General features: G+C 41.0%; 4 protein-coding genes across 6 annotated transcripts; 2 read left to right on the top strand and 2 right to left on the bottom strand.

The window, feature by feature from the left end:
- Positions 1-64: 64 nt before the first annotated feature.
- On the bottom strand, positions 65-17425 carry LOC105275771 (tyrosine-protein phosphatase 69D). 2 transcript variants are annotated; one of them, XM_026972035.1, is made up of 11 exons: positions 16638-17425; positions 12005-12313; positions 11254-11841; positions 10764-11057; positions 10417-10673; positions 9381-10173; positions 9052-9298; positions 7882-8908; positions 7309-7596; positions 6408-6836; positions 65-6303 (listed from the first exon to the last, which is right to left on the bottom strand). In XM_026972035.1, the coding sequence occupies exons 1-11, from the start codon at positions 16756-16758 to the stop codon at positions 6223-6225; spliced, it is 4434 nt and encodes a 1477-aa protein (XP_026827836.1). In that variant the 5' UTR covers positions 16759-17425; the 3' UTR covers positions 65-6222. The 2 variants fall into 2 exon arrangements, with proteins under 2 accessions (XP_026827836.1, XP_026827837.1); XM_026972036.1 differs by having other exon boundaries at positions 7882-8899.
- A 180-nt stretch (positions 17426-17605) lies between these two features.
- LOC105275657 (transcription initiation factor TFIID subunit 11) lies at positions 17606-19937 on the top strand. Of its 2 annotated transcripts, none has more exons than XM_011332659.3 (6): positions 17606-17891; positions 18007-18205; positions 18273-18544; positions 18619-18706; positions 18873-18969; positions 19047-19937. In XM_011332659.3, the coding sequence occupies exons 2-6, from the start codon at positions 18065-18067 to the stop codon at positions 19178-19180; spliced, it is 732 nt and encodes a 243-aa protein (XP_011330961.1). In that variant the 5' UTR covers positions 17606-17891; positions 18007-18064; the 3' UTR covers positions 19181-19937. The 2 variants fall into 2 exon arrangements, with proteins under 2 accessions (XP_011330961.1, XP_011330960.1); XM_011332658.3 differs by having other exon boundaries at positions 17609-17891; positions 18059-18205.
- A 688-nt stretch (positions 19938-20625) lies between these two features.
- On the top strand, positions 20626-21730 carry LOC113562458 (A disintegrin and metalloproteinase with thrombospondin motifs adt-1-like). Its single transcript, XM_026972038.1, has 2 exons — positions 20626-20894; positions 21009-21730. The coding sequence occupies exons 1-2, from the start codon at positions 20708-20710 to the stop codon at positions 21206-21208; spliced, it is 387 nt and encodes a 128-aa protein (XP_026827839.1). The 5' UTR covers positions 20626-20707; the 3' UTR covers positions 21209-21730.
- Positions 21731-22019: 289 nt separating this feature from the next.
- Positions 22020-24964, bottom strand: LOC105275658 (biogenesis of lysosome-related organelles complex 1 subunit 4). Its single transcript, XM_026972037.1, has 5 exons — positions 24600-24964; positions 24439-24510; positions 24140-24361; positions 23769-24019; positions 22020-23434 (listed from the first exon to the last, which is right to left on the bottom strand). The coding sequence occupies exons 1-4, from the start codon at positions 24681-24683 to the stop codon at positions 23927-23929; spliced, it is 471 nt and encodes a 156-aa protein (XP_026827838.1). The 5' UTR covers positions 24684-24964; the 3' UTR covers positions 22020-23434; positions 23769-23926.
- Between the last annotated feature and the right edge of the window lie 522 nt (positions 24965-25486).

The raw sequence follows: 25486 nt of genomic DNA, 5'->3' as shown, positions 1-25486 counted from the left end.
GATCTTACAATGTGCAACAGCGAAAAGAAGAGTAAATGATTCGGAAAAAGACGAGGGAAAAGGCTACAGCTCATTATTGTGTCATGTATTTCCTTTCACATCGAGTGCACTGTTACCGATATTGCTTTACAACTTTTCATACAAAAGAATGATTCGATGATGAGCGCAATCCGCTGGTTCGGTACGCACTTTTGCAAGTTTTACTCTCCGAGAGCGAAACTCACATGATTACGCGTGTCTGGACATCTTCTGGTCTTAATCCCGTATGCACGTTAATTACTCGATCCTTATCAGTACACTTAATATCTCACAGATATCGATCTTTCAGCGTGATCCACCTTGTCTTCTCTCCTCTGTGTGAGTATCATACAAAATCTAAGACTATATATGCAAATGTTTCTTATAATTGTAATCACGTACGAACGTAATTGTTAATATTAATACGCGGCGGTATTAATTTTCCGCCTGCTATTTTAACCGTTAAGTTAATTTACAAAATTCGAGCCTATCGATAGTCGACGAACAGACGGAGACGGCGGTGATGGCTTACAGCTTTCGCATGAGATCGCTGCTCTTAAATCTGCATTTAAGAAGTCATGAATTTACGAGTTGGGTCGAATCGAATGAATTCCGTTAAGTGCTTTTCCACAGTCACACAATAAAGACGGAGAAAGAAGATTTTTAATTATGAGCTCTAGCGGTGTGATTTAAAAATCTGCGGTAAAGGATGCGGTACACCGCATTATGGATGTAGATTTGTTGTGTCGTAACGCACCGTTGCTCTCCAAATGAATTTATCTATGCGACATTCTTTGCTTTGCACATTGACTTTGTTTTCTTTTATATTTAACCGCCGTCTCCTTTGATCCATGTGGATTTCTTAAATATATAATACACGTCACGCACACGTCCTTACAGGATACGCTCCTCTGTCATTCGTGCAACGCGTTCCAGCCGATTACGTGATGGTGCGTGTGCACCTGTAACGCACGGGAGTTATCACTCTTGTCAGGGAATATCTCGAATCTTGAATGAGACGACTGAAAAATAATTACCTAAGTCACTTTCTAAAGTTACATGGATATTAATGATATTTATACTCGCGGGATAATCTGTGAAAGATATACATTGGTTCAATAATTATGATTAATACACTCTAGGATTACGAATGCTATGCCCTTTTTTGGTTTACTTGTAATTGTCGTGATAACGAAGGATGAAACAGCTAGTTAATTATGATTAAGACAAGATTGGCACGTAACTTGTAGCTAATACGATTTATAATATTTCGTTGATTCGCGATTCGAGATGTTCTCGTATTAATCGATATATGATAGTATGAAAGGCGGGACGAAGTAGCACTGTTTGCGTCCTTTTATCCGTCAAAATTAAATGATAGCTACGCAAATAAATATCGTTCATTATTTCGTACTTTTTCATAAACTTGTAATACAAAAAGGACTATGGAAATTAATAAATCATATTTGTGTGTTAAAAATGTAACATTTTGGCATCTTGAGATTTTCTTTCACAATTATCAATATATTTCAATATTTAATAATATATTAAAATTTATCCAAATTTTGTAAAATGTATTAAGTGTAAGAAGAAATTAGGCCAGATGTTGTTACGGATAATTTTAAAGAAATGTCCATTTGCAGCCGACTAAAACGAGACAGAGTGCGCGAATATCGTAGAGCGATGAGGAAATCGTCTACTCGTCCCCCTTCACCCTCACGTTAGTAGGCCTTGTATCGTTAAACATTAACGCAATCTTGCACACATGTGATACCAGTGGATATCTCGAGTCTATTAATTATCAGTTTGCAAGTAGATGAGCATATTATCCGCGTATCGAACCTCATCGCCAGTCATGAATAGTTCGCTCCAGGCTTCCTGGCCACACCGGGATTCGATGAAACCCGCCTTCGGAGGCTTCGTTCCGAATAAACAAACCATCGCTTTTCCTCGGATGAGCAGTTGCGTTCTGTTCGTCTTTCGAGTGTAAAAATCTTAAATGTAAAAATAGAGTTACATTTGTGGCAACAGTCGAGCAGCGCGTGTGGTTTATCGGCCCGCAGCGAAACCACGCGTAACCAGGAAGGGTTGACGTCGTACACTTCATTTTATCAAAACAGTATTATTATTGTGCTAATGACGATTATTATTAATACATAATAATTATGTATTATCGTATCCAAATCTTACTTCTTAGTAATGCGTGTGGTTTCCATTTCTTCCTCTCGCGAATGAAAGTACGTTTGTTCGAGGCTTGTTTGTACGTTTGTTGTAGTATAACGGAATCATAGTTAGTTTCATCCGTTCCGGCATTTTTCCGGTGTCGTGTCGTCCTACTTGAAACTGCATCGTGAATTCAGAAAAGAACGTAAATCCCACTCGAACAAAGGCTACAAAAATATATCACCCAGAAATAAAAAAAAAACAAAAGTTTACAAATGTATAGAAGTATTTATATATTCGGATAAAAGAATTGGTACGAAATTTACATGTAAAATTGCAATTCGTCAAATCTATTATAAAACATATACGTATAAAAAGAGATACGTAGGATACAAAATTAATAAAAAGCATCATTATTACAGAAAATTCAATTTCTAATCTTCGAATTCAGAGACTGAATAAGAAATTATTTACCATGGGACGTGTTTAAAAATGTGTTATAAATTACTTGAATCAATTAAAAGTTAAGAAATTCAAGCAATTAAAGTCAAGAGAGGTAGAAGAAAAATTAAAAAGTTTAAACAACCTCTGATTTCAAAGATTAGCTTCACAGATCGATTTTTCGACTCGATTGTTTTTCGTAGGTTTGTCTGGTGTTCTGGTGGCGTTCAAGTTTGTTTATAACTTTTCTCGTCATCCATTACAAATTTAATTCTTAGGCTTAACTTTCTCGCCGATCTGTAGTTAAATAGTACGTCGGCTGTTTTGCCGAAAGATCTCTGCGGAATGATCTCTTTCGCTTATCTCTAAACGATTCTACGAGAATCGTGATCAGTATACAGAAGAGATATCTCGAAATCGGATCGATACAAACGTTAATTCTCGACGAGGTATATCACACGGATCGTGCGCGAGGAGTTGAGTGCTATCAGCAGAATCCGGCTTCGTAGGAGTCGCCTTCTCCCACATTCGCGTCAATTAGGCGTTGGAGATTACAAATTATATATATATATATAACTTATTAGAGACAAGTACAAGAAACTACGCTTGATCGCAGGTCGAGGATTTTCGGTCCGCGTGACGTGTATTGCAACGCTACAATAATCAAGCGTGACGCAATAAAATAAAATACTAAGTGTGTGGAAGGTACGTTTGCAATAACAGTCACAACTGTTCGACTGCTAATCGATCGCGACAGGATCAACGCTTTATAATGTAATTCAATTGCTGTAAATAATAGGAAGTCACAATTGACGAGCCACGTGAGTAAATGTGCAGTAAAGTATCTCTGTCGCGGAGAAAAATGCCTGAAATATGTTATTACGAAAAATTATTAATGATCTCCGTATCAGCGTTATTATAATAATTACGTCATGAAGATAAAAACATGTTAAAAGATTTGTAACGATAATAAATATTTCTGCCGTCTCCCGTCGAGAATATTTGCTTCACCTTTATTCGCATGACTCAATATGCTTATGGAGTCATTTGTGTAATTGCTGTGCGAGAAAATCTAATCCAGGAAGTACAGAACAATTACGTCAGATGTTAAAGTTAATTAAAATGAAACAAAACGTTGCGTGATCTTATAGAAAACGCACGTAATAACAACGGATATATTAAAAGGAGCACGAAACAAGTATTGTCACACCATTCATCGATACAAGTAGCAACAGCGATAGGCGGTAGTATAACAATGTTTTATATATATATATGTATATATATTTATATATATTTATATATATATAAATACAGGCGGCGCGCGCAAGAATGCTATTTTTCTAGAGGCTCTCTATCAACTATAACATAATCGAAGCGAGTTATTAATGCGGTAACGACTAAAAATTAAAATATATCTATTTGTCGCATAATAGGGCGGGATAGATCTATCCAGCGCGTTTAATGTTGAAATTTGGGGCCCTCCAAATATGAGTCACGATGATATCGCTAGGATCGGATGTGTTAGAGTTAAACTTGTAAATTTCTTTCCTTTTTTGGACGTCCTTTTTTGGAGAAAGAAGTATAAATCACCCTGCAAGGTTTAGATTTTATTTAAACAAAAAGCTCGTGCAATTAAAAAATGAAATAGACGATTACGTAACTTCGTATCTCCTATCGGAGAACCCCCGATCAAAATGGAATGAAACTCATACCTGCGAAGAAGGAAAGAAAAAGGAAATAATCGGACGACGCGGTGCGAATCGTAATTAACATGATTGTCTCCTGCCCCCTGTAAAAGGCTATGGCCTGGCAACGCACGTGCTGGAGTTTATAAACTTGACTAGAACTGAACGAGCGCGCGAAAGAAGTAAACGTGTAATTCCATCCTTTTCTCTCTTTAATCACTTAATCTATAATTTCACTTAAATTTCTCTTTCCCTTCCTTTGTCTATATCGACCGGTTGTTCCGCCGTCGTCTTTTCTCACACAGGGCTAGACGATATCTTGAACGCGCGCTAATTATTAAATACGCCTCGAGTACCGTTTTCTATCCATGTATCATTGTTTATTAATGAAATTCTCGAGATTATCTCGGATCTTGGATCATTTTCGTGCCTTGCGTTTCCGGAATATGCTTTCGAAAGGTTTTTGCAATTTGTTTAAAATAATATCTATCATTCTATATGACAGTTTGCCTAGCCCATTTAGTACTCGACTTGGCAAATATAATCCCCGTATCGTCACGCGCGAAAGAAGCACATCGCGTATTCTATCGGTAATTATTTCCCAAGTATGGAAAGTAAAGAAAAAAAGTCAACGACTATCTTTACCTCCTTCGTCCCTCTAGTCAGACAATATTACGATTCACAGCGAAATGTCAATGTTGTGCAAACGACGTAACGTGCTTTAGTCGCGTATTTCGAACTGAGTAAGATTATCAGTCTTTCCTTTCGAGAAGAGAAATCAGCGCACGAGATACGCAGATAATATATCGCGATAATAAACGCATACATAGTCAGAAGAAGAACATATATAAATATACGCAAAAACGCGCGCGTAATCACTAATATTACTCATCAATATTACAGCAGATCTCGCGTTGTCGCGGGAGAAACGCCGCTTCCGAACGAAGCTTGCTCCCGATCGTGAACGAGATTGTGTAATCGTTTTACCTTGCCTCGTTGCGTTCGCTTCAAGAGAAAGGACGATCTGTAGCAAACGTCAGGATAACATATGTCGATGGGAACTTCGGAGAAGTGTCTGCAAACGGATTTTCAGATTGTGCGAAGAATCGCGGTGCGTCGAGCCTCTCATCGTTCACCACTTCACGAAGGAACGAAGCGGCTGAGCGAGGCTCCGCGCCGCGTTGTACACTCGTCAGAAGAACATATATATATATGTGTGTGTATATATATATATACGTAGTCATACCTATACAAACACACCCGTTACCTCGCGCCGAGTTTTCGCTGTACAGTCGTATCGAGAGCTCCGACGACCCTCCCTTCCGTCGAGCGTGACCTCTCCTCTACCGAACGGTCGGGATCTCGATGCATTGAAAGTTCGACGCACCGTGGATGCATTATTACGATACATACTCCCCAACTGGACCATTAGACTACCGATAAAAATAAGCTTCTGTAATAGTCTCGTGACACACACACTGCACTATGCGATTCCGACTAACGAACAATCAGACCTCTCTGCGCGTAATGGAATCGCCTTTGGATCGATTTCATCAGTCATCAATCTCCGCTAAATGGTTCCGGTTCTACTGTTACGATCACCACATGCAAAATCTGCAGGCATATTATGTACAAAGAGTCTCCAAAGTCGCATGCAACGCAATGAATTCGCCTCGATGATGGTGATAACGATGATGACGGTGATAGTAGATGTGTGATGATAATGACGATGATGTCAATGATCTTCAATCTTGATGCTCGTTCATCTTTGGTAGGGGCGATATACAGCTGCTCGAACGTTCGTGGATCCTCCGTGGGGCACTCACGATCGTCACGGAACGTCCTCGCGCACTTGTCCGCCCAGAAAAAGAGTATTTAAAACAATCTAATCTCGCTTTTTGCTAGTCTTCAGACATTATGACACCGGCTCGTCGTCGGCCAACTTGTGAAGATCCGAGTAATTCACTATGGCGCGATGAAGAAACTCGTATTGCGCCTGCAACAATGCGACAACAAACATTACGCAAAGTATAATTCGATCGTTGCTGCGAATTTTTCTTCGAGCGTAATTGTTTTTAGCAACGAAAAAGGAATACTTACGAAGGTGCTTATCATGCCTTGCCGCTGCGAGCGGAGTTTCTTCGTCGTCGTGAAGATGTCCACGCGTTTCTCGATGCGCAACTGCTGGACGAGTATGCTAAGCGCCACGAACATGGAACTCCGATCCGACCCGTAGCTGCAGTGCACGACCAGCGAGCCGCTCGTCTCGACGTCGTTTGTCAGCGTCTGATCGACGAGCTCGATGAGACCGCGCGTCACTTCAGGTACTTCACCCTCCACCGTTGGCCAACCATGATACTGATACTGTTTCACGATCCCGCTCTCGTCAGTCTTTGTATTTAAAACGCAAAACTCACGACGCGTGTAATACGGACAGCTTTCGCCGTGGATGTAGCGGACCCTTATGTGACCGTAATCGGTCTCCTCGTCGGGCCAATAGCGCAAAAACTTCCGTGGACCTTCGTTTAACTGAAACCAGTATGCTCCATTTTACATGTGTTCCCATGTGATCAGTTTTCTGTGCAATTGTAATATTTTGGAATATTTTTCTAAAGAGATACAATTAATATTTGTTTCTAGTAAAGCTCGGGGACTCTGATATTTTCTTCACCCGATGATATAGTCTTATGCTGCGTATAATCATAATAATCACAGAAATATATACACAACTTTGATAAAAAATTTGTATTCTAATAAAAATTATAAAAAAACTTGATAGGAAATTATCATATTAATTAAATCATATTTATTTGGATGTGCTATCGATGTGTTAAGAAAAAACTATTTGCACAATTTGTCAAAATATCGTATGAAATTGCGTACCATGTGCATTGTATTAACGCAATATGCATACAGTTATTTTTTTATTAAAAAAATAGTTTTTCCCTTGAGTGCAGTAGAAAAAAAAATATGAAAAGAGAATTAAAAGATATGCACTTACATCGGATAACATAACTATTGTGGAAATGCATTGTTCCGAGATCATTCGCCAAAAATCCGTTATGGTGGCCTCGAGGGGATCTTGCGTGATGATGAATGACTCGGTATTATCATAGCCTTCAATGAATGACGCGTTTATGTACGTCGAGTGTTCCCTGCCCGAGACCGGAGTAAGTATCACGCGGTTTCTGTCGTACGGTATCACCGATTCGCTTCTGTTCTTCGATCTATTTTCCTCTCCGCCACCGACCGAGACGGACTTCCTATCTTCCAGTACTGAACTAATTTTCTGCAAGTGGGAATTTATGTGTTACATAACATGTTAAGAAGAAACTTCTTCGTTTCTCAAAATAATCTTGACATTTTAATTTTTCGATTTCAGACTTGTACTGAAGCCTAAGTATTAAGAAATCACAAGAATCGCATGAATAATGGGCATGTAATACACTTGTGGTAAGATTGAGCTACTTACGGTATAAATTGCATCGTTAAAATAATATATTAGTAATATATTGTTGCGGCACTTGGCCGTTCAATCTTCATTAGGACCTTTAAGACTTTGCCGATAACTTACATCGTAATCCTCCTCCATCTTGCACTTTTCCTTGCCACTGTCACGCTGCCTAAGTTTGGCGACTGTGGTCTTGAGCTGAGGCGCCGAAATCTCCGTGTCGCCGTACTGTGCCATCTCCATGAGCGCGCGATAGATGAAAATGTACTGCTTGAGAGATTGCACGAGGAAGTTGCGCTGATGCCGCAGGTCGCACACGGTGTTGAAGATGGATACCTGACCCTCCTCGGTCAGCTGCTGCAGCAGCGAGTCCAACGCTACGAGCGTGCCGGTGCGACCCACGCCGGCACTGCAGTGCACCAGGATCGGTCCCTTCTCCAGCGAGTACGCCTCGTTTACGCGCTTAATGAAACGGAGGATGGCGTGCGGATGCTCCGGCGCGACAAAATCTTTCCACACGAGGAAGTGATACTGCACGATCGTGCGCGCGTCCCGCTCCCCTAGCCGTGTCATCCTGAGCTCGCGCACCACGTAATCCGAGTAAGTGCGCTCCTTGACGTGCTCCACCGTGATGTCGCCGAAGTTCTTCGGCTCGCCGAACAGCTTGTCCGGCCAATATTTTGCGCACTTGGTCTTCGAGTATTCCTCGAGGTTCGTGAGCATGAGGATCAGCTCGAGATGTTGCTCCCAGATCATGCGCCAGAAGTCGCACACGGTGTTCTCCATCGGTCCTTGAGCGCAGATAAACTTCTTACGTTCCTTGTAGCCGAGGACGAAGTTGGCGTTAATGTAGTCCGAGCCGCAGATACCGTCCAACAGCGTCAGGCGTACTCTCGTCTGATCGTAACACTTGATGTCCGGATAACGATTCTTGAAGAGGTTCTCTTGCGCCTCGGACGCACGCGTTGTCCTGTCCGTGAATCGGTCGGGCAACAACTCGAATTCATGCTGAAAGCCATAGTCCGAGTCCCGATGGCGTTCTAGGTACGCTTGCAGCAGATCACCCTTGGGTACGGGCGGCATGTCCGGCGGACTCGCCGCTACAAGCTGGTGTCTGCCTGTCAAGCTCCTGCAGAGATGCCTGTACAAACTTTTAATATTGAACTAACAATTTGTTCTTATTATACTAAGGAACGAAAAACTAATAAATGTATCATGAAATTCTGTTTATCGTACTTATAAAACAATAGTTTTTATTTAAAACAAAATTGCCGGGTCTTCATCGGTACTCACCTGAAACTGTTGCGTAACGTTATCACTTCCTCCCTTTCTTGTGCGCGCTTCGTGTATTTGTACACCAGAAAGAGCGCGAGGAACAGGAACATGAGCGTTAAAATCAGGGCGATGAAGAGTTGTACTATCACCTCTTTAATAGTAGACGCCTCCGCGGCTGTTACACCGAGGGGTTCCACTCCGCCGTAGAGAGGATGGAAATAACTACTGTAAGCCGGTAGAAACTGATCCTTGTGACTACCGAACACTGCAAGAAATGGCCGATCGTCAAGTATCGATAAATAATTCACGGTTTCTATCGACGCATGCGATTTCCATCATATATGTACCAATAACTTCGATGAAACCGGTGTAGTTTGCCGTCTCGTCGAGGAAACCGTCGTGAGGCGACAAGCTAGGCTCCCCGGGTCCGTCCACCGACGTCTTCTGCACAGATGAGTTATCTCTCTTCTGCCTCTTCGTCTTCTCCGTCGCATTGACCGCTGGCACAGCTGTAGTTGTATCCACTATTGCAGTACTGGCAGTCGTCGTCGACGCGGTGAACGTGTTGCCGATTGTGCTGTTACTGCTGCTGGTGCTCGCGGATGACGTCGACGTCGACGTGGTTGCTGATGTCGTAGTAGTGACGGTGCTGGTCACGTTGTTCGAGGCGACCGTTGTCTGAACTTCCGGGACGAGGTGAAGCAACGGCGGCGCCGGCTTGGGCCGCAGGCCAATGCACTTGTTGCACATCGCGTCGCCGCTGGACGACTCGCCGTCGCCGAGAAAGACCTCGGTCAACAGTTGATCGCTGTCGAACGTCTCGGCAATGTAAGCACCGCCGGCAGGCGTACTGTGCACGTAGTGATAAGAGTACACATTGATCTCCTCCGGTGGCGGCAAATCGCTGACCGTCTTCTGCGGCGGCAGTTTCACTAGGTAGATACGGTAGCAGCAGATCGGGCCGTTTCGCTCGGAGATGCGCGGTAGGTAGAGCTTGAACAGGTGCTTGCCTTGGTTCTCGATCTTACGCCAGCTACGCATGTTCATGCTGTCGCGATCCGGAACCGTGACCGGGGCGGTGCAGTTGCCAACGGCGTCCTTGCCGGGGGTGCGGGATCTGGTCACTCCGTGCACCCGAATCTTCGAACAAGTATTTTTCAACGGTCAACATGGCCATCTCAAAAGTTTATTCATTAATATAATAAAAATAATTCTCAAAAAAATGAAAATTAAAAAATTAAAAATAATTGAGAAATGATTTGATTAAAGAGATAAAAATAATTCCAGAAATTATATATATATATATATATATATAATTAAATTATAAATAATAAGAATTATAGAATTAACATCTATAAATTATAAAGAATTGGAGATACCTACCGTATAATTAGTATTGGGAGGTATCTGATTGTACCGCGTGCTATTCCTCTTAACGCTCCAAGAAGGCGGTCCAAAGCTATCGATATCCACGCGTCCCATGTCATTCTTAAATCTCGCCACGCCATTCAGCTGTATATTGTATCGCTGTATAATGCCATTGGGTTTCTCCGGATGTTCCCACGTGATGGAGATGAAGCTAGAGCTGCTTATATTGTCGTAACGGCAATTCACAGTCAGATTCTTCGGAGGACTCGCCACTGAAAGGGGGCGAAAAGTATGTTTCAAGCTGTTTCATCGAACAATTAAAGTATATATTTATAATATCTTCGCGCCTTTCGTCAATGTACCTCCGTCCAGCGTAGTGCCGTTTACCTCGGCGCTCCAATTGCCACATTGCTTCGTGTACTCGCTGCAGGCGGCTATTTTGAATTTGTACGTCGTCGCCGGATCAAGATCCACGAACGCGTACACGGTAAACGGCTGGGCGGGATATACCGCTTCCCTCTTCTGATCGGCGTGAGTAGCCATTAGATTATAGTAGTGCACGTGTTCCTTTAAATCCGGCGGTGGTAGAGTCCAGCCTATCGTGATCGAATTTTCCGTCACGCCGTTTACGGACACTTTTGGCACGAAGATCGGATCTGTATAGAATATTTTGAATAAGCAATAGATTGATAAAAAATTATATAATTTATATTAATTTTATAATATTCTTTATAATTTTTTTTATTTTATAATATTACAATAATTTTACTAAATTTATTTGTCAACTGAAATTTTTCGAATATAAAGCAGGGGAAAAAAGAATGTAACACTAAAAATGTGCGACTCGTAAACCTTTCTCAAGCGTGGTGATCCACCGCGGATCCAACTGCATGTACGACGCGCCCACCACGTTCGTGGCGCTGATGCCGATCTGATACGCGGTACCACTTTCGAATCCCTTGAGAACGTAACTCGAATTACCGCCGCCGATCTGCTCGGCGTAGTACTGACGCTGATCCGTGCCGTTCTTCATGTGCTGGATGAAGTACTTCTTGATTGGCTCGTTGCCGTCGTTGACGGTCCAATTTAAAAATATACTCCCGGCGCCAACCGCCTTCATGAAGTCTATGCTCACTTTTGGCACATCGATGACGAATAGGTGCGCCGACGCGCTCACTATTCCGTTGTAATCGTTTGCCTGACACACGTACGTGCCGTTGTCCTTACGTGCCAAGCTCTTGAACTCTAGGGTCAAGACAGTGTAGGTTTCGTTTATCTGTGCGACGCTGGTGAAGTTTTTCAAGTGCTCGCTGCTCTCCGAATCGTTTCCCTTCAACCAGACAAACTGGGATAACGGGTAACCGTGTACGCGGCACGTTAAGCTCGCCGCTTCCATGACTTTCGCTCTCACGTCGCCGTCGGACATTATTTTGCCGGGCTCTGGAAAAATGAGGAGGAACTGAGCAATCGCCAGCAATCGCCGCTCATCCGACCACCTCGAATCTCTTATTGCGCAACAGCGCGAGACGAGTGCGGGGGAAAAAAATGCGCGCTTCTTAAATGAAAAAAAGATAAGACGTTATTCGCATTAGGTTCATCATACCTATCACTCTGATATGGATATTTTTCTCGAGCAATTCGCCGCTGGCGGTCTTCGCCGAGCACTTGTAGTCGCCCGTGTCGTTTCTGCTGGCCTTCTTGATGTCGAGCCGCCCCATGAACTCGAAGTCCTTGATGGTGGTGAGATTCCTGCCGCCGGTGCTCCACCAGATCTGGCCCGGTACGCTGAGCTTGCATACTAGCGATGGCGTGCTGCCCGCCTCTATACCCCCGATGTCCTGCGACGATCTGATGTCCAGCAGCGCTGTTCGTTCAATCTTCGGCTCCGCCGCTGCCTCAGATTTTTCTATAACTGTCGTAAGAACACAGTCATGTCGGGAGACGTAAACATGGAGAGAGCAATTTTTTCTAACACACATTCGAAATTTTAATTTATGTAATAAAATTCTTGGTAATTATGTACTTTAACGGACCCAACCCCGATGACCTTGACCTTGACATATGTTGTCAAGGTCACCCTCCTGAGTGACCTTGAAGAGGTTTTAGCCGTCGCTCGTTGTTTATTAAAAAGTCATTAACAAAAGAAGTTTAATAATTTTGCACGAATTTTCAGCTGTCCACGCGAAGCAAGGACTTGAGTTTGACATATATTACAAAGGTCACCTTCCTGAATAACCCGCACTAGGTTTCACCCTTCGCTCGTTGTTTGTTAAAAAGTTATTAACAGAAATGTTTAATGAATAAAGCATAATTGTACGATACCATATACGTTTACGAAAGAGTATATTTGATGGAATTTTAGCTTTAAATCAGAAATAGGTTTGGGTTAGGTTACATTTTCCGAAACTGGAGCCCCGGACACATACGCTCGTTTTCAGCCCGCTACGCGGGAGGGCGGGGGGAAGGGGCTTTGCCCCTCCCCCCGCCGGAATCCGTGGCGTGTACCAGGTGATCAAAATCTGCACGGTGAAATCTGTTACACTGGCCCCGGCGGGGGGGAGGGGCAAAGCCCCTCTCCCCCGCCCTCCCGCGAAGCGGGCTGAAATCGAGCGTGTGTGTCCGGGGCTCCAGTTTCGGAAAATATAACCTAACCAGGTTAGGTTAGGTTAGGTTAAGTTAAAGCAGAGAATACTTTTTATTTAACTGTTTGTGCTTTTGGTTGAAGTGAAGAATACTTTGTACTTATATTAAAAGAAACTATTCTATATATTAACAATTCGCTGCTTTAAATGACTTTCCTTTCTTCGTTCATATACATATTCGTCGTTTATATCTTTCAATATTCAATATTCTTTCAAAATAACTACTATATTTTCGAAATTTCTTTTGTTAATAACTTTTTCATAAACAACGATCGACGACTAAAACCTAGTGCGGGTTATTCGGGAAGGTAACCTTTGTAATATATGTCAGTATCATGTTCTTGCTTCACGTGGGCAGCTAAAAATTCGTGCGAAATCATTACTCTCTTCGTTTACAACTTTTTAACAAACAACGAGCGACGGCTAAAACTTCTTCAAGGTCACTCAGAAGGGTGACCTTGACAACATATGTCAAGGTCGGGGCTGGGTCCGTTAAAGTACATAATTACCCTCTCTCTATTCTTACAGCATATGTCTTAATTGGTCTTAAACAAAACGATATAAATACATGATCACGAGTTCCACGGAACGCGCTGTTATTTTTTTGATTATCATTGTGTTGAAATCTGCGGCCTATTCTGATATCTGATTCTGCGCGTAAGGTAATTTCACGGAAAAAACACTCGCGCGATACTGTCGATTTCGGTTGCACAGTGCTCGCCCCTTTAATTCCCGTATGCTATTCTTGCGCGATCAATGAAATCAAATTCAGCATAGCTCGTCGGCGCTCCGCGGCTGTCCAATTTTCGATGAATAGAGAAATGGACGCGAGGACGTATTCTTTTAATTATCGGATCCCCCTTCGTTTCCATTCGAATTGCTCTATTTTCACTTTAATCGATTTCTCTTCTTTTCTTTGCCACAAGACTTAGCCGATATTCCAATTTTATTTTTAAATTCCCCCATCGGATTCACCATGTACGGTTCAAAAATTAATACGGTACCGTGTAAATATCGCCGGTCATTTATAAATGTATTTGCCAAGCTGCCGCAGCATTGCTAAATATTGTCAACAATCGATTGATATTCTTCCGAGAATCGTGTCAAAACGTCCGGCGCATTTTCCTCTTTCTCAACGTTCTTAATCTGGATTCCTCGTACAAGACAAGAAAATTTACGGTGGGGGACGAGGACTCCATTCTCGCTAGATTATTTCCACAATTTGGCATGTCTAATGCTAACGACCGCCCCCGCATGCTTCGCACACGCACACGCGTTCCGCACGCGCGCGTTGCGCGCGCACATCTCTACCTTTCTACACATACACGCAAATGTAACATACACATGCAAATGTATGTGGTGAACAGATGATAACGCAGTCGCATACAAAAATACGCGGAATGTACGTAGATACGATCGGTGTAACACGATGAAGCAATCGCATATACAGGGTGTTCGGTAATAGACGGGTTCAACGAACAGGTCAATATTCCTCGTTTAAAGTTTAATCGGAGGGCGCGTGGCATCTCGAGCATTTTCCAAGCCTCAAAGTTACTCGATAATTATAAGACTAACTAAAACCTAGGTAAAGCAAGGTCTATCTAAAATTAAGATTACATTTTCATCTTCCACTCGCACCTTCGCAGTAAAGCTCGTACTAAAAGCTCTTGCTTTTTAATCGCTATGACTGAAGAAATATAAATGTTTACGACAGTTTTGTTAAGAAACAATAATTTCTCGGAAAAAGTATGCGCACAATGTATGTGTGATAAGTATGAGTGTACTTATTATTAAAGGCCCTGTATAAACACGCACGTAGAGGAGAATCCCCTATTATGAGATATGCCCCTAATATGAGATACTGGAGTTTCTGCTAAACTAGTGAGTACCATCTGTTAATTCCACCATAAACTTATTACTCTTGGTGTAAAATATATTTAGTGAAAAATTCATTGTTCGTTATTGCGTTTAGCTTTTGCAAGAAAAGGTTTGTGAAATTGTGAACATGTCAAAGGAACTTAAGGTAAGTCTTTAAACCTTGTTTATTATATAATAAAGAAATGGTTGGCAATAAATTCAGTATGCAATGATAGAGTAGAATCGTAGTAACAGGAAAATACGCGATTTGTTGAATTGCTTAATTGTAGAGGTTAGATTTCATGATCGCGGAACCGCTAGGCGCGTGGCTCGTATAATGAGATATTCAGGGTACTCTTAATATGAGATAATTATTGCTCGAATACGAAGAGTATGTAGTGTAATAAAAAGAAAGAAAATACTACTTAAGGTTAAAGAAAAGTTAATACGAATTTATATTACGAATTTTTGTGTATTTAATTTTTATAGAATCTGACTATGGAGGTTAGAGAAACGAGGAAGCGTCGACAGTGGAATCGTGAAGATTTGGCGAAGGCTGTGGCAGCAGTATTTTTATAAAAATATCTAATAAAGTTTTTTACTTGCAATACTGATGTATTTTGCACTTTTAACACCGATTTCTCAAGGTATCTTATATTAGAAGCACACTTTCGCGATCTTGCGTAAAGCTCTTTTCTCAAATTTGTTTAATTTTCAGAAAAAATAATATTTAAATTAGATTTTTCATTTGACCAACCTAAAGCTTATTAAATTCTCTTCAAGAGAGCGTATTACATTTTTAAATTCTGCCTATAGATTTCCTTACATTCGGCAAAATCGATATGGTATCTCATAATCGGGGACTTTCCTCTATATACTGTCGAAGCACGTGCGCGCGGTTTCGCGAAACGAGCTCAATGTCGCGGTTTGACCGCGAGTTCGGGCGGAAAAGTTTTCGGCGAGCAGCTATTTTCATCATCCGCGAAGTCGTAAGTGGATCTCCTCGGGCAGATCTGGCGCGAGGAGCCATCCTCTCAGCGACCACCTGGCACGCCGTCGACGTGGGTAATGCGCGTCGAGGGACGATTACAATTCCGGCTGGGCTAATTGTCACAATAGTGTCGCGCGAAACGCTAAGCACGGATGGATGGATCGGATCCAACGAGCGTCGCGCGACGCACCGAGTAGGTAAAAGTGTTAGCGCTAGCTTAAGAACTGAACGCCGGAAGTAGGTTTTTCGGAGAAGCAAATCGCACACAACAAGACTTTATCTGACTTGTTCTGGGCGGAACGAGGATAGTCACGCACGCATTTCCTCGTTGAGAAACTGGGGGAATCCGCCATGACGGCGCGTTCGAAAGTTCGAAATTTGAAATTCACCGGTTGAAAATTTCAATTGTTAGAATTTTAAATCGAAATCCGGTAGGAAACTCGAAGCGGCTTCTCACAGTCGGGAAAGAAATCTGGAATAAAATGCGCGTAGATCCGCCCATGTTTAACCCGGGCCGCGAATTTAAATTTAAAATCTCTCCACGGATTCACGGATCTCGGCTCGAGACCTGCCTTCCTTTTTGCGCTTCTTCTCTTCACTCTCGTGAGCGAGTGCAGCATCGGAAGGTGCAGTCGCAGTACGCGACAACCGCGTACTCATGGACGCGCCGCGTTCCGGTACCCCTCGTCCCTCCCCTCTCTCCCGTCCCCTTTTCAGCACGTCGCGAGCAGCGACACCGGACTTACCGGATTCATCGAGGCCGGCCGCGCCGATCACGAGGAGGCAGAAGAGCAGCGGCGCCAACGGCCGCGCGCACGATGCGACATCGTTGCTGTCGTTGATGCTGCTCCTGCTCCGGGGTAACATGGCGGTCGTGACAGCCGGTCGGGGCGTGCGCGGCGTCTCGCGAGAGGGTACGCGAGCACTCCGACTTCCCTTTGCCTTCGCGGTGGTGGCGAATTCCGCCCTTTCCCCGAACGCTGCCGCCGCCCCTCGCACGCGCCGCTCTCGTCCTCCGGTACGGCGATCCAACCTCTTCCCGGGGAGGGGGGAGCCGTGTCCCTTCAATGCCGCCCTCGCAGGCCCATCGTCGAGGAGATGCGTCGCCGCGCGCGCGCCACCGCGGGTGTCGTCGTCCTCGTCCTCGTCGGCGATCCGACCGCGCTCGCTTCCCCGTGCGCGGTCCTCACGCGGTCATCGCTCGCGCGCGCGAGGGGACGCGCGACGTCGCCGTGCAGTCGCTGCGCGCTCGGGCTCGACGGGAGAAACCGCGCTGCGTGCACGCGTGGCCGCGCTCGCGCTTCGTAACGACGGCACAACCTCGGCTCGGCGCAGACCGGACACGGGCGCTCGCTCGCTCGCTCTCGTGCGGCGGCGACGGCGGCGGCAGATCACCCGCTCACCACGCAACGGTGCGCCAACGAAACTGAGTCGCACCACGCGCAAGGCAAGGCAAGCTAGCGCGCGCGACGACGGACGTTGACGTGCGCGAGAGGGGGGGGGGTAACGGGGTGAGAAGGCGAGCGAGCTATGCTGCTATGTTCAGGGCAGTCGGTAACTAGCGGCCGCGGTTGGCAGAGGACGCCACGTGCGTACCGATAAAAAAAAAAGGTGTTCCATCTATCTTATTATTCTATCCGTGATTATTCTTCTCTGTCATCTTTGTCTCTATTCGCGGATTTCGAAGGGGGCAGTCGTCAGGTGCGCGACGGTTGTTCCGAGTTTTCTTTTCTTCAACTCGTTATTTCGTATTTTGCATTTCACTCATTTTTGCAATTGGCCGTATCGAACCTGAGAGGGATCGGGTGCCATTAAACACTAAGAAGAAGAAGAAGTCTCTATTCGCGCGGTGGATTGCTGCGAAGAGCGTACTGCATTTTTGAATGCTTCGGGGTGCATTGCGGTGCACTGGCAGTTTCGACAGAAATATTTGTCAAGAAGGAACGAAGATGTTACGTCTTAATTAATAATAGTGACAGAAAGAGCGTGTTATCATCTAAGTAAGAACTGCGAAGGGAAAAAATCATATATATTAATACTTGGTGCCTCGTTTTATTACATTTGTTTAACGTATCATATTTATTAATTTTAATAATCTGTACATATATTTTTAAGCATATTCACCGGTAATTGAGATTTCGACAATTCGATATATCTTTTTCATCAGAAAATAATGGATAACATCTTTGGGAAAGGAGATTCTGGCGATGAGGGTGACCATGTTGACATCGAAGATAAAGACAAGGACAGCCCTTTGCAAAATTCAGTGTCCAAAGATGTTGAAGTTGTCGACGATAATGGTGTACACATGAAGGTACAAGATTTGCTGGAAAATTCTTACATTCCAAATACATATTTTTAAGTAAACAATTACGTTGTAGGTGGAGTCCGATGCAATGAGCTCTCAATCGCAGTCGGACACCGAAGAGAACGAAAATGCAAAGGCAAATTCTATGTGCGCGATCGTGGAGGACCAAGTAGAAACTGTGAAGCGAGAAATCGAAGTGAAGCAAGAAGATGACCAAGCGGCAGAGGATATATTTGGTAACGATATTATGTTACCCCATGCCAATCCAATCAGAGCAAAAGAGAGGCGAGAGAGTAAAGAGAAGAGTAAGAAAGAGCTGGAGGAAGAAGAACGAGAAAAGATGCAGTGTGTATTTTACATTTAAATGTGCACTTTGATATATATATTCTATATTTTTAATTATAGTTTAATTTCTACAGAGTATTAGTATCCAACTTTACTGAGGATCAGCTGGATCGGTACGAGATGTACAGGCGGTCTGCGTTTCCAAAAGCAGCCATAAAAAGGGTATCACATATATTTTTTTACATTTCCTTATAGCGATTCTTATTCATATACTTTTCGCCTAATAAATGGCAAGAAGCGACAAAAGTTAATAGAAATTACTTTATAATCAAAAGCATGATTCGTCCTTCAAGATATTAATAAGAAAATTTGTATAAATATGTTGCAGATCATGCAAACCATAACAGGCTGCTCAGTTTCTCAGAATGTTGTTATAGCCATGTCGGGAATCGCTAAGGTATTTGTTGGCGAAATCGTGGAAGAAGGTACAAATTCGTTTACGTAATAAAATCTATCACCGCTATTGCTGATGATTAATTTAATCGTCTTACCTTTCACATAGCTCTAGATGTCATGGAGGCTCAGAACGAAACTGGTCCGTTACAACCGAAGCACCTGAGAGAAGCTGTACGCAGGTTGAGATTGCAGGGCCAAATACCAAATAGTCGAGCGCACAAAGCTTTCTTCCGGTTATAGTTTATCTGCTAGTTGTGCAATGTCAACTAGTACAACTGCTTTTCTTCCAGAAGCAATAATTATTAAAAATAATAAGACAATTATTAGACCAATTGAATGGTTAATGTTTATCAATATTATAAATGCACACATTGATCATTTGTTTTTCATCTTGGAATGACATAGTTATGTATATTTTTATACAAGCAAATTTTATTCATACATGGAAATGTTATATTCTCGCGAAATATTCCACTGAAGAATATAAGAAACGTAAAAAGGTATTTTCTCACGCATGCTCTATATACACGCAATCAGATGCAAGTATCTGCATTTAAGAGTTTTACAATATCAAACATAATATTTATTACGTGACAAAAATTTAATAATAATATTTAGTTTTAATGATAACATTCGTGTATCACGATGTATTTAGAAATCATTATTTATTATTTTCATAGGCTATTTTTAACTATAGATTAATTTAAGATTTTATACTTTTACGTCTATTTAATATCGTAAAATTATTAATCCCATATTTTATGTAAATATTGTCGGATCTCATAATTTAGTTATTAAAATATATCTTTTTGAAATTGTAGATTAATAACTATAGAAAACCGTAGGAAAATAATGTTAAGATTATAGCACAAGGAAAAAACATGGACAATCCTAAGATGACCTGATGTAAAAAAAAAACGAAGATATAATTTTGTGCAAGTAGCAAATTTTTCATTGTAAGAATTACATTTACAATACAATTACGTATTTTTCATCGTTTCTCCGACGCAGTCATTTTTCTGACATTCGTATTGTACATGAATGTAGGTATAATTTTTATCGATATATATTTGTGTGAATCTGTGACCATATGGTAAGAATTGAATTGAAATGTGATATGCAAGTGTTATTCACATTAATTTTGACATATAATATTATTTATATTTACTTCGGCTGCTTAATGTGTGAAATATTGAGATTTCCAAAATTGCATACTGTTCAAGCATTTATGATTACTCCACCGAGAAATTGCGTAGTCTTACCGATTACTCGATTGGACGATGGATTCAGAGGGTAAAAATGTCAAGGTTACATACATTATCAAACTTCTTATTTATATATATATCACATGATATATGCAACATGCATTACTATAATAAACATAAATGTTTTCATTTTCTGGTGGAAGACTGCGAGATATATAATTATATTTTTATTTTGCGTAGCCATAAGAAATCGATTTCGCTGTGCAATATCCGTGAAATTGTTTTAATCAACAGTTTATCAATACATTTTAGTAATCTAGAAAGCGATCATCATTGGGGCATTTGCTCGTTTATTTACCGTTCCATTCGACCATTCGCGAACAATTCTGCACAGGTGCGTGAGACAGGAATCAAAAGCATAAAGATAATAAGATTTTGCAATACGATTTCTATAAGTTACATCACATGTACGAATATTTTTCCATTAACTTCATTATAGGCAATAACCGAGAAATTAATACCGAAACGATGTTATTGCAAGAATGTAAAGAGGAGTCCGCGTATGAACATTAGTCGAACGCATCGGCGAAAGTTGCTTGGATACGAGCGAAATTTTCGCGAGCGAATTCCAGGACGCCATAAGTGTCATGGGATGCATCGAGAGATGATTGCAGTGAAAAAATCAAAATTAACCGAAGAGAAGCGAAGCATCGCTGCGAGAGAAGCCGAGCCAAACGATGATGACACAGGTGACAGAGCAATCGGAATAGCGATTTTGTAACTGAATTAACGTGGAATAAAATTCAGTTTTGCGAAGCGGAATATTTAATCGCTCCTATGTATTTTGCTATCTTTCGCTGTAGATGTGAAAGCATGGGATAACTGGAGTAATTGGAGCACGTGCAGCGTGACTTGCGGGCAAGGACAACAAGTTCGTTGGCGTCATTGCTCGTCTAAAGAGTGTGTCAAAGGTCTCAAGATGGCACAATTAAAACGTTGTCGTCTCAAGAATTGTACTAAAGGCTTCCTCGGTTGGCTCGGGATAAAGTCTCGATCTATATAATTAATTATGTAATAAAAACGAGATCAACAAGTCTTATTTATCTTGAAATCATTAATCTTGAATAATAAAGAGAATTATTTCAAATAAATAAAGTAGATAAAAAGCTTTTTACATAATAGATTACGATATAAAGAGTGTGTATTACTCTTTTTTTTCTAAATAAACTTGATTTGAGAATAATATATGTATATGAGAAATGTTGGCGCTAATCAAATAAGTAAATATATTAGTCTCTATTTGCAAAGGAGAACGGATGAGAAATGTATATTGATATATTTAATAAATCTACAATGTATATTTGCGGAAATTAAATATTGCGTAATTGGATGATTTAAACAGACAATGAGACATTATTATTTCTCTCTTATATAATCTTGTTACAACAGTATATACAACAGCATAATAGTCATTTGTTGAAAACTCGATTTATTATATATGCAGCACGAATCAAATAAATTTTAACACAATGATGAAGCAAACTTCAGAGTACACCAATCTCACATACAATAAAATTATTAAAACTACCAATGAAAAGAACTCAATTAATATCCATTCACTTTCTAATATTTCTATTTCTTATAAGTAATGACTAAAACATTCAACATTAAAATTTTTAATTCATAGGTGTATCCTATTTAATTTTCAGGATTTGAAGCAACAACTCTAAAAATGACCAGAATATCGTCGAATATTATTCCTGCTCTCGTAGAAAATAGGATTAATAGCACACTGGAAAACAAATCAAATGATCTTCGGCGAAAAAATTATGACGTTAATTGCGAGGATGATAGTCATAAACAAGACGACAATATCCAGTTTCAAATGAAACGAATAGGTAAATACTATATTTAATAATATACAATATTAATCGCGTATACAATTAAGTATATATTGTTTCAAAATAAAACAAATCTAATACAAATTTATGAATAATTGTAAACTTTTTTATTTTTATTATAATTTATGAATAATTGCAAATTTTTATTATATGTATATTTTATGTAACAGGATGATTACTTTTCCATTTTCAGTTTTGATTACTCAATGGTGACAGTAATCATGCGTAATAATGCATACATGCGCTTTGATTTGTCATTACGTTATTATATCAAGTACATTTACGAAACAGTGACTAGATAAAGTGTGAAAGATTATAATTTAGTCAAGACTGCTTGAGGAATGACTTGGCGCGATTAATGTGTAGCGTAACATGTAAGCACGCGAGCAACAATAAATAAATAAACGAGAGTAGGTTGTCAGAGTGCGAGTCGTGCATTCAGCGATCGCGGCTTTCTCCAGATACATACGCGCGCGCCGGACCGGTTCAGGATATGCCTTCTTGTAATGTCGATCATTGAAACATACGTGAACAAGTTTTTGGCAGTGCGCGAACTTTCCACCGGCCAGTCACCCGGAATGTTCTTCTTTTTCAGCACGAAACTCAACGCGCATCGAAATCCTTACGTTACTAACACCCGAGAACTCTTCGAGCCGTACCTCATTTGTCTTCTTTTTTTCTCATGTAATTATAACTCACGTCGAAAGAAAACTCTTCGTTACTTTTGCCCTCTAGCCGCCGGAATCTGATTTGATTTGATTTGATATCGCGGACGATGGCTGAAACTTATAATTTATAACCGTGACGCACAATTGAGACAATAAATGGAAATTTTTCATCAGTTAGACTTTTTATCGAGGACCTTCTGCGTGTCGCGCGCGGTTAAACTCCTTGCGAAGCTAATCAAAATTAATTTTTTTTTCGTAATTACGATATTCATACTCGTACAGAAAACAGCGTCTCGTTAATCACGGCCTCTCGTTGCTAAAAAAATTTGACCTACATCAAGCTAACAGGTGAAGCTTATAACTGACGTGACGCAAACAAGGTTTCGGTAGTAGATGGAAAATTCCACAAGTTGCTCGATTGTATTTTGTAATGAAGGGAACTTTCACTCGAGTCACATTAAAACCTTCTGAAGAGAGCCTAGGGATTAAAATTACTGACAAAATTGAGGAAAAATTCTGGTCGTATTCACGTCTGATTTTCCTTCATCTCTTTGGGATTTCAATGTTCATATATTGGAGTCGCATTAACGTTATTTCAGCGAGAAGAAACGATAGAGAACCGAAAATCTGGGATCAATGGGGCAACTGGTCCGCATGCAGCGTCACTTGCGGAATAGGGAAGATCATGAGATGGAGGCACTGCATAGGTGGAAGTTGTTCCTTGGGAGAGAAGAAAGCTCAATTAAAAACCTGCACTTCCGCAGCGTGTTGAGACATTTTGCACTTGCAGAATTTAAGAAGGAGAATTTAATAACGCTATCAATAAAACGTGTTCTTATTTCTAACTAGCCTATCGTCCACCGTCTAAGCCTATTATCACTATCCTAATTTTGCTTTGCATAAAAAAAAAGAATGTGAAAGAATGTAAAAGGAGAGTGTGAAAAAGATGGTGACAACGTGTAAGTGATGATTGCGCTGGGCAATAAGAAGCAGATGCAGACAATACTGTGAAACGGTGAGTGCGCGATGTGTGAATAACATTCATTAAATTTACTTTATATGCAGCCCATCTTCCCTCCTCATTGCGATGTCATAATGCGGATATATCACAATCGGATATCACTAATCTAAGCTCGTAAACAGTTCTCGAAATTTGCTCTAGTGGCAGGTACATTATGATCTACGTCTTTCTCTTCGTCGTGGCAATGTTTTTTATTCTCTTTGAAAATAATCATCGGATCTGTAAATTACTGGCGTCTTATACGTTGGCACTGAGCTCGAGGCAATCGGTTCCTGAGTCTTTTTCTGAAATGTTTGAAAAAAATCAATTGAATTTCGCTCTTAAAACAATTTTATACGTAAAGGATTGCCTAAAATGTATTTATCTACTAATTTAAAATGCTACTTGGACCAAGTTGTACTTACAAAAAATGATAATGGATTCAGCATCCCGAACAATCTGTCCGATACACCGAGTTCAGCCTCCGCCTTATCCACCGCAGCTTCCAGCGTACTCAAATTCATGTTGGCCATCGCGACAACGTGCTCGAGCGCGTCGATTCTCCTGTGGAGAGTTGCCATGCCGTCCTTCATGTGTTGCAACTTGGGAAGATGCTGTTGCATACACTCCGCACTGCCACTTTCCACCTTGCGGGACAAAAATGTTCAGGATAGAAAGTGCACACAATACGGGCGGTTTGTACTCCATTTAGACTCCTACTAACCATCGCGACAATCGACTGAAACTCCTCCAGACGTATCAGCGTGTCCTCGATGACGTCGCGGAAGTTCTTCATCTGAACGTAAGCACAATTATTTATTTAGTGTTTTTGCTTCCTCAATGTGCGTGCACGTGGAAAATAAATGTGATAATAAATGCACTTGCCTGATTATCCCAGTCCACTTTCGTGTAACTCGCGTAATCTTTAACCAACTGCTCCGTCAACTCTGCCACATGAAAGGATGACATTTTGCTAGTAGCAGTGGAACGAGGTGTTGTTATTGAAGGTTATAAACCGCAAGTATGCAAAGAAACGCGCCGTGCGTCATTGCATTGAAAGAGATTCGATGTATTTCGATTATTCTGGCATGTTGCCCGAGATAAATGGAGCGGAATGAAATATCATTAACCGAAACTCGTATTCTGTTTTGCGCGTTATTTTTTTGTGTTATTTCGAAGAATACGAGCATCGACAGGTCCGCTCTCGTTGCGTTGCTACACTGCGTCGCAGTGACTGCGATACACTATCTGCACTTGAACAGGTGTATGTTATATAATCAATCGTTGGAAGAAAGAGGAAAAATACAAATTAAAGCAAAATATAAAAGTTGTATTATATTATAATTGAAAAGATCTAATAGATCTAATGCGCGCGAAATTTTGTTATTTTGTTATATATATAGTAACATGATTTCTTTTTTATTTATTCTTTTCACTATGCTTTTTTTAAAATAATGCTGAATTAATTAATATTAAAAATACGAATAAACGCGTTTATTTTATTTTAAAATTTTATAATTTAAAAAATTACCTGTTTGCAAACATAAAAATTAAATAAAAATATTATACGCAGTTCATATAAAAAAACTCGAATATAAAAAATATGAAAATTTATTGTTTTTGTATTTATGTTAATTATGAGCAATATAATTTTATAGTTATGATTATACATAAATGAGACACGGAGTTCCAATTTCCAGGTAATCTATCGTTTTTATTCTTATATATTCCGGCCCGTTATCCTGTATCATTAGTGCATCGATATAATTACA

Source organism: Ooceraea biroi, chromosome 8 (assembly GCF_003672135.1).
Source record: "Ooceraea biroi isolate clonal line C1 chromosome 8, Obir_v5.4, whole genome shotgun sequence".
Classification (NCBI taxonomy): domain Eukaryota; kingdom Metazoa; phylum Arthropoda; class Insecta; order Hymenoptera; family Formicidae; genus Ooceraea; species Ooceraea biroi.
This window is presented reverse-complemented; position numbering and strand designations above follow the sequence as displayed.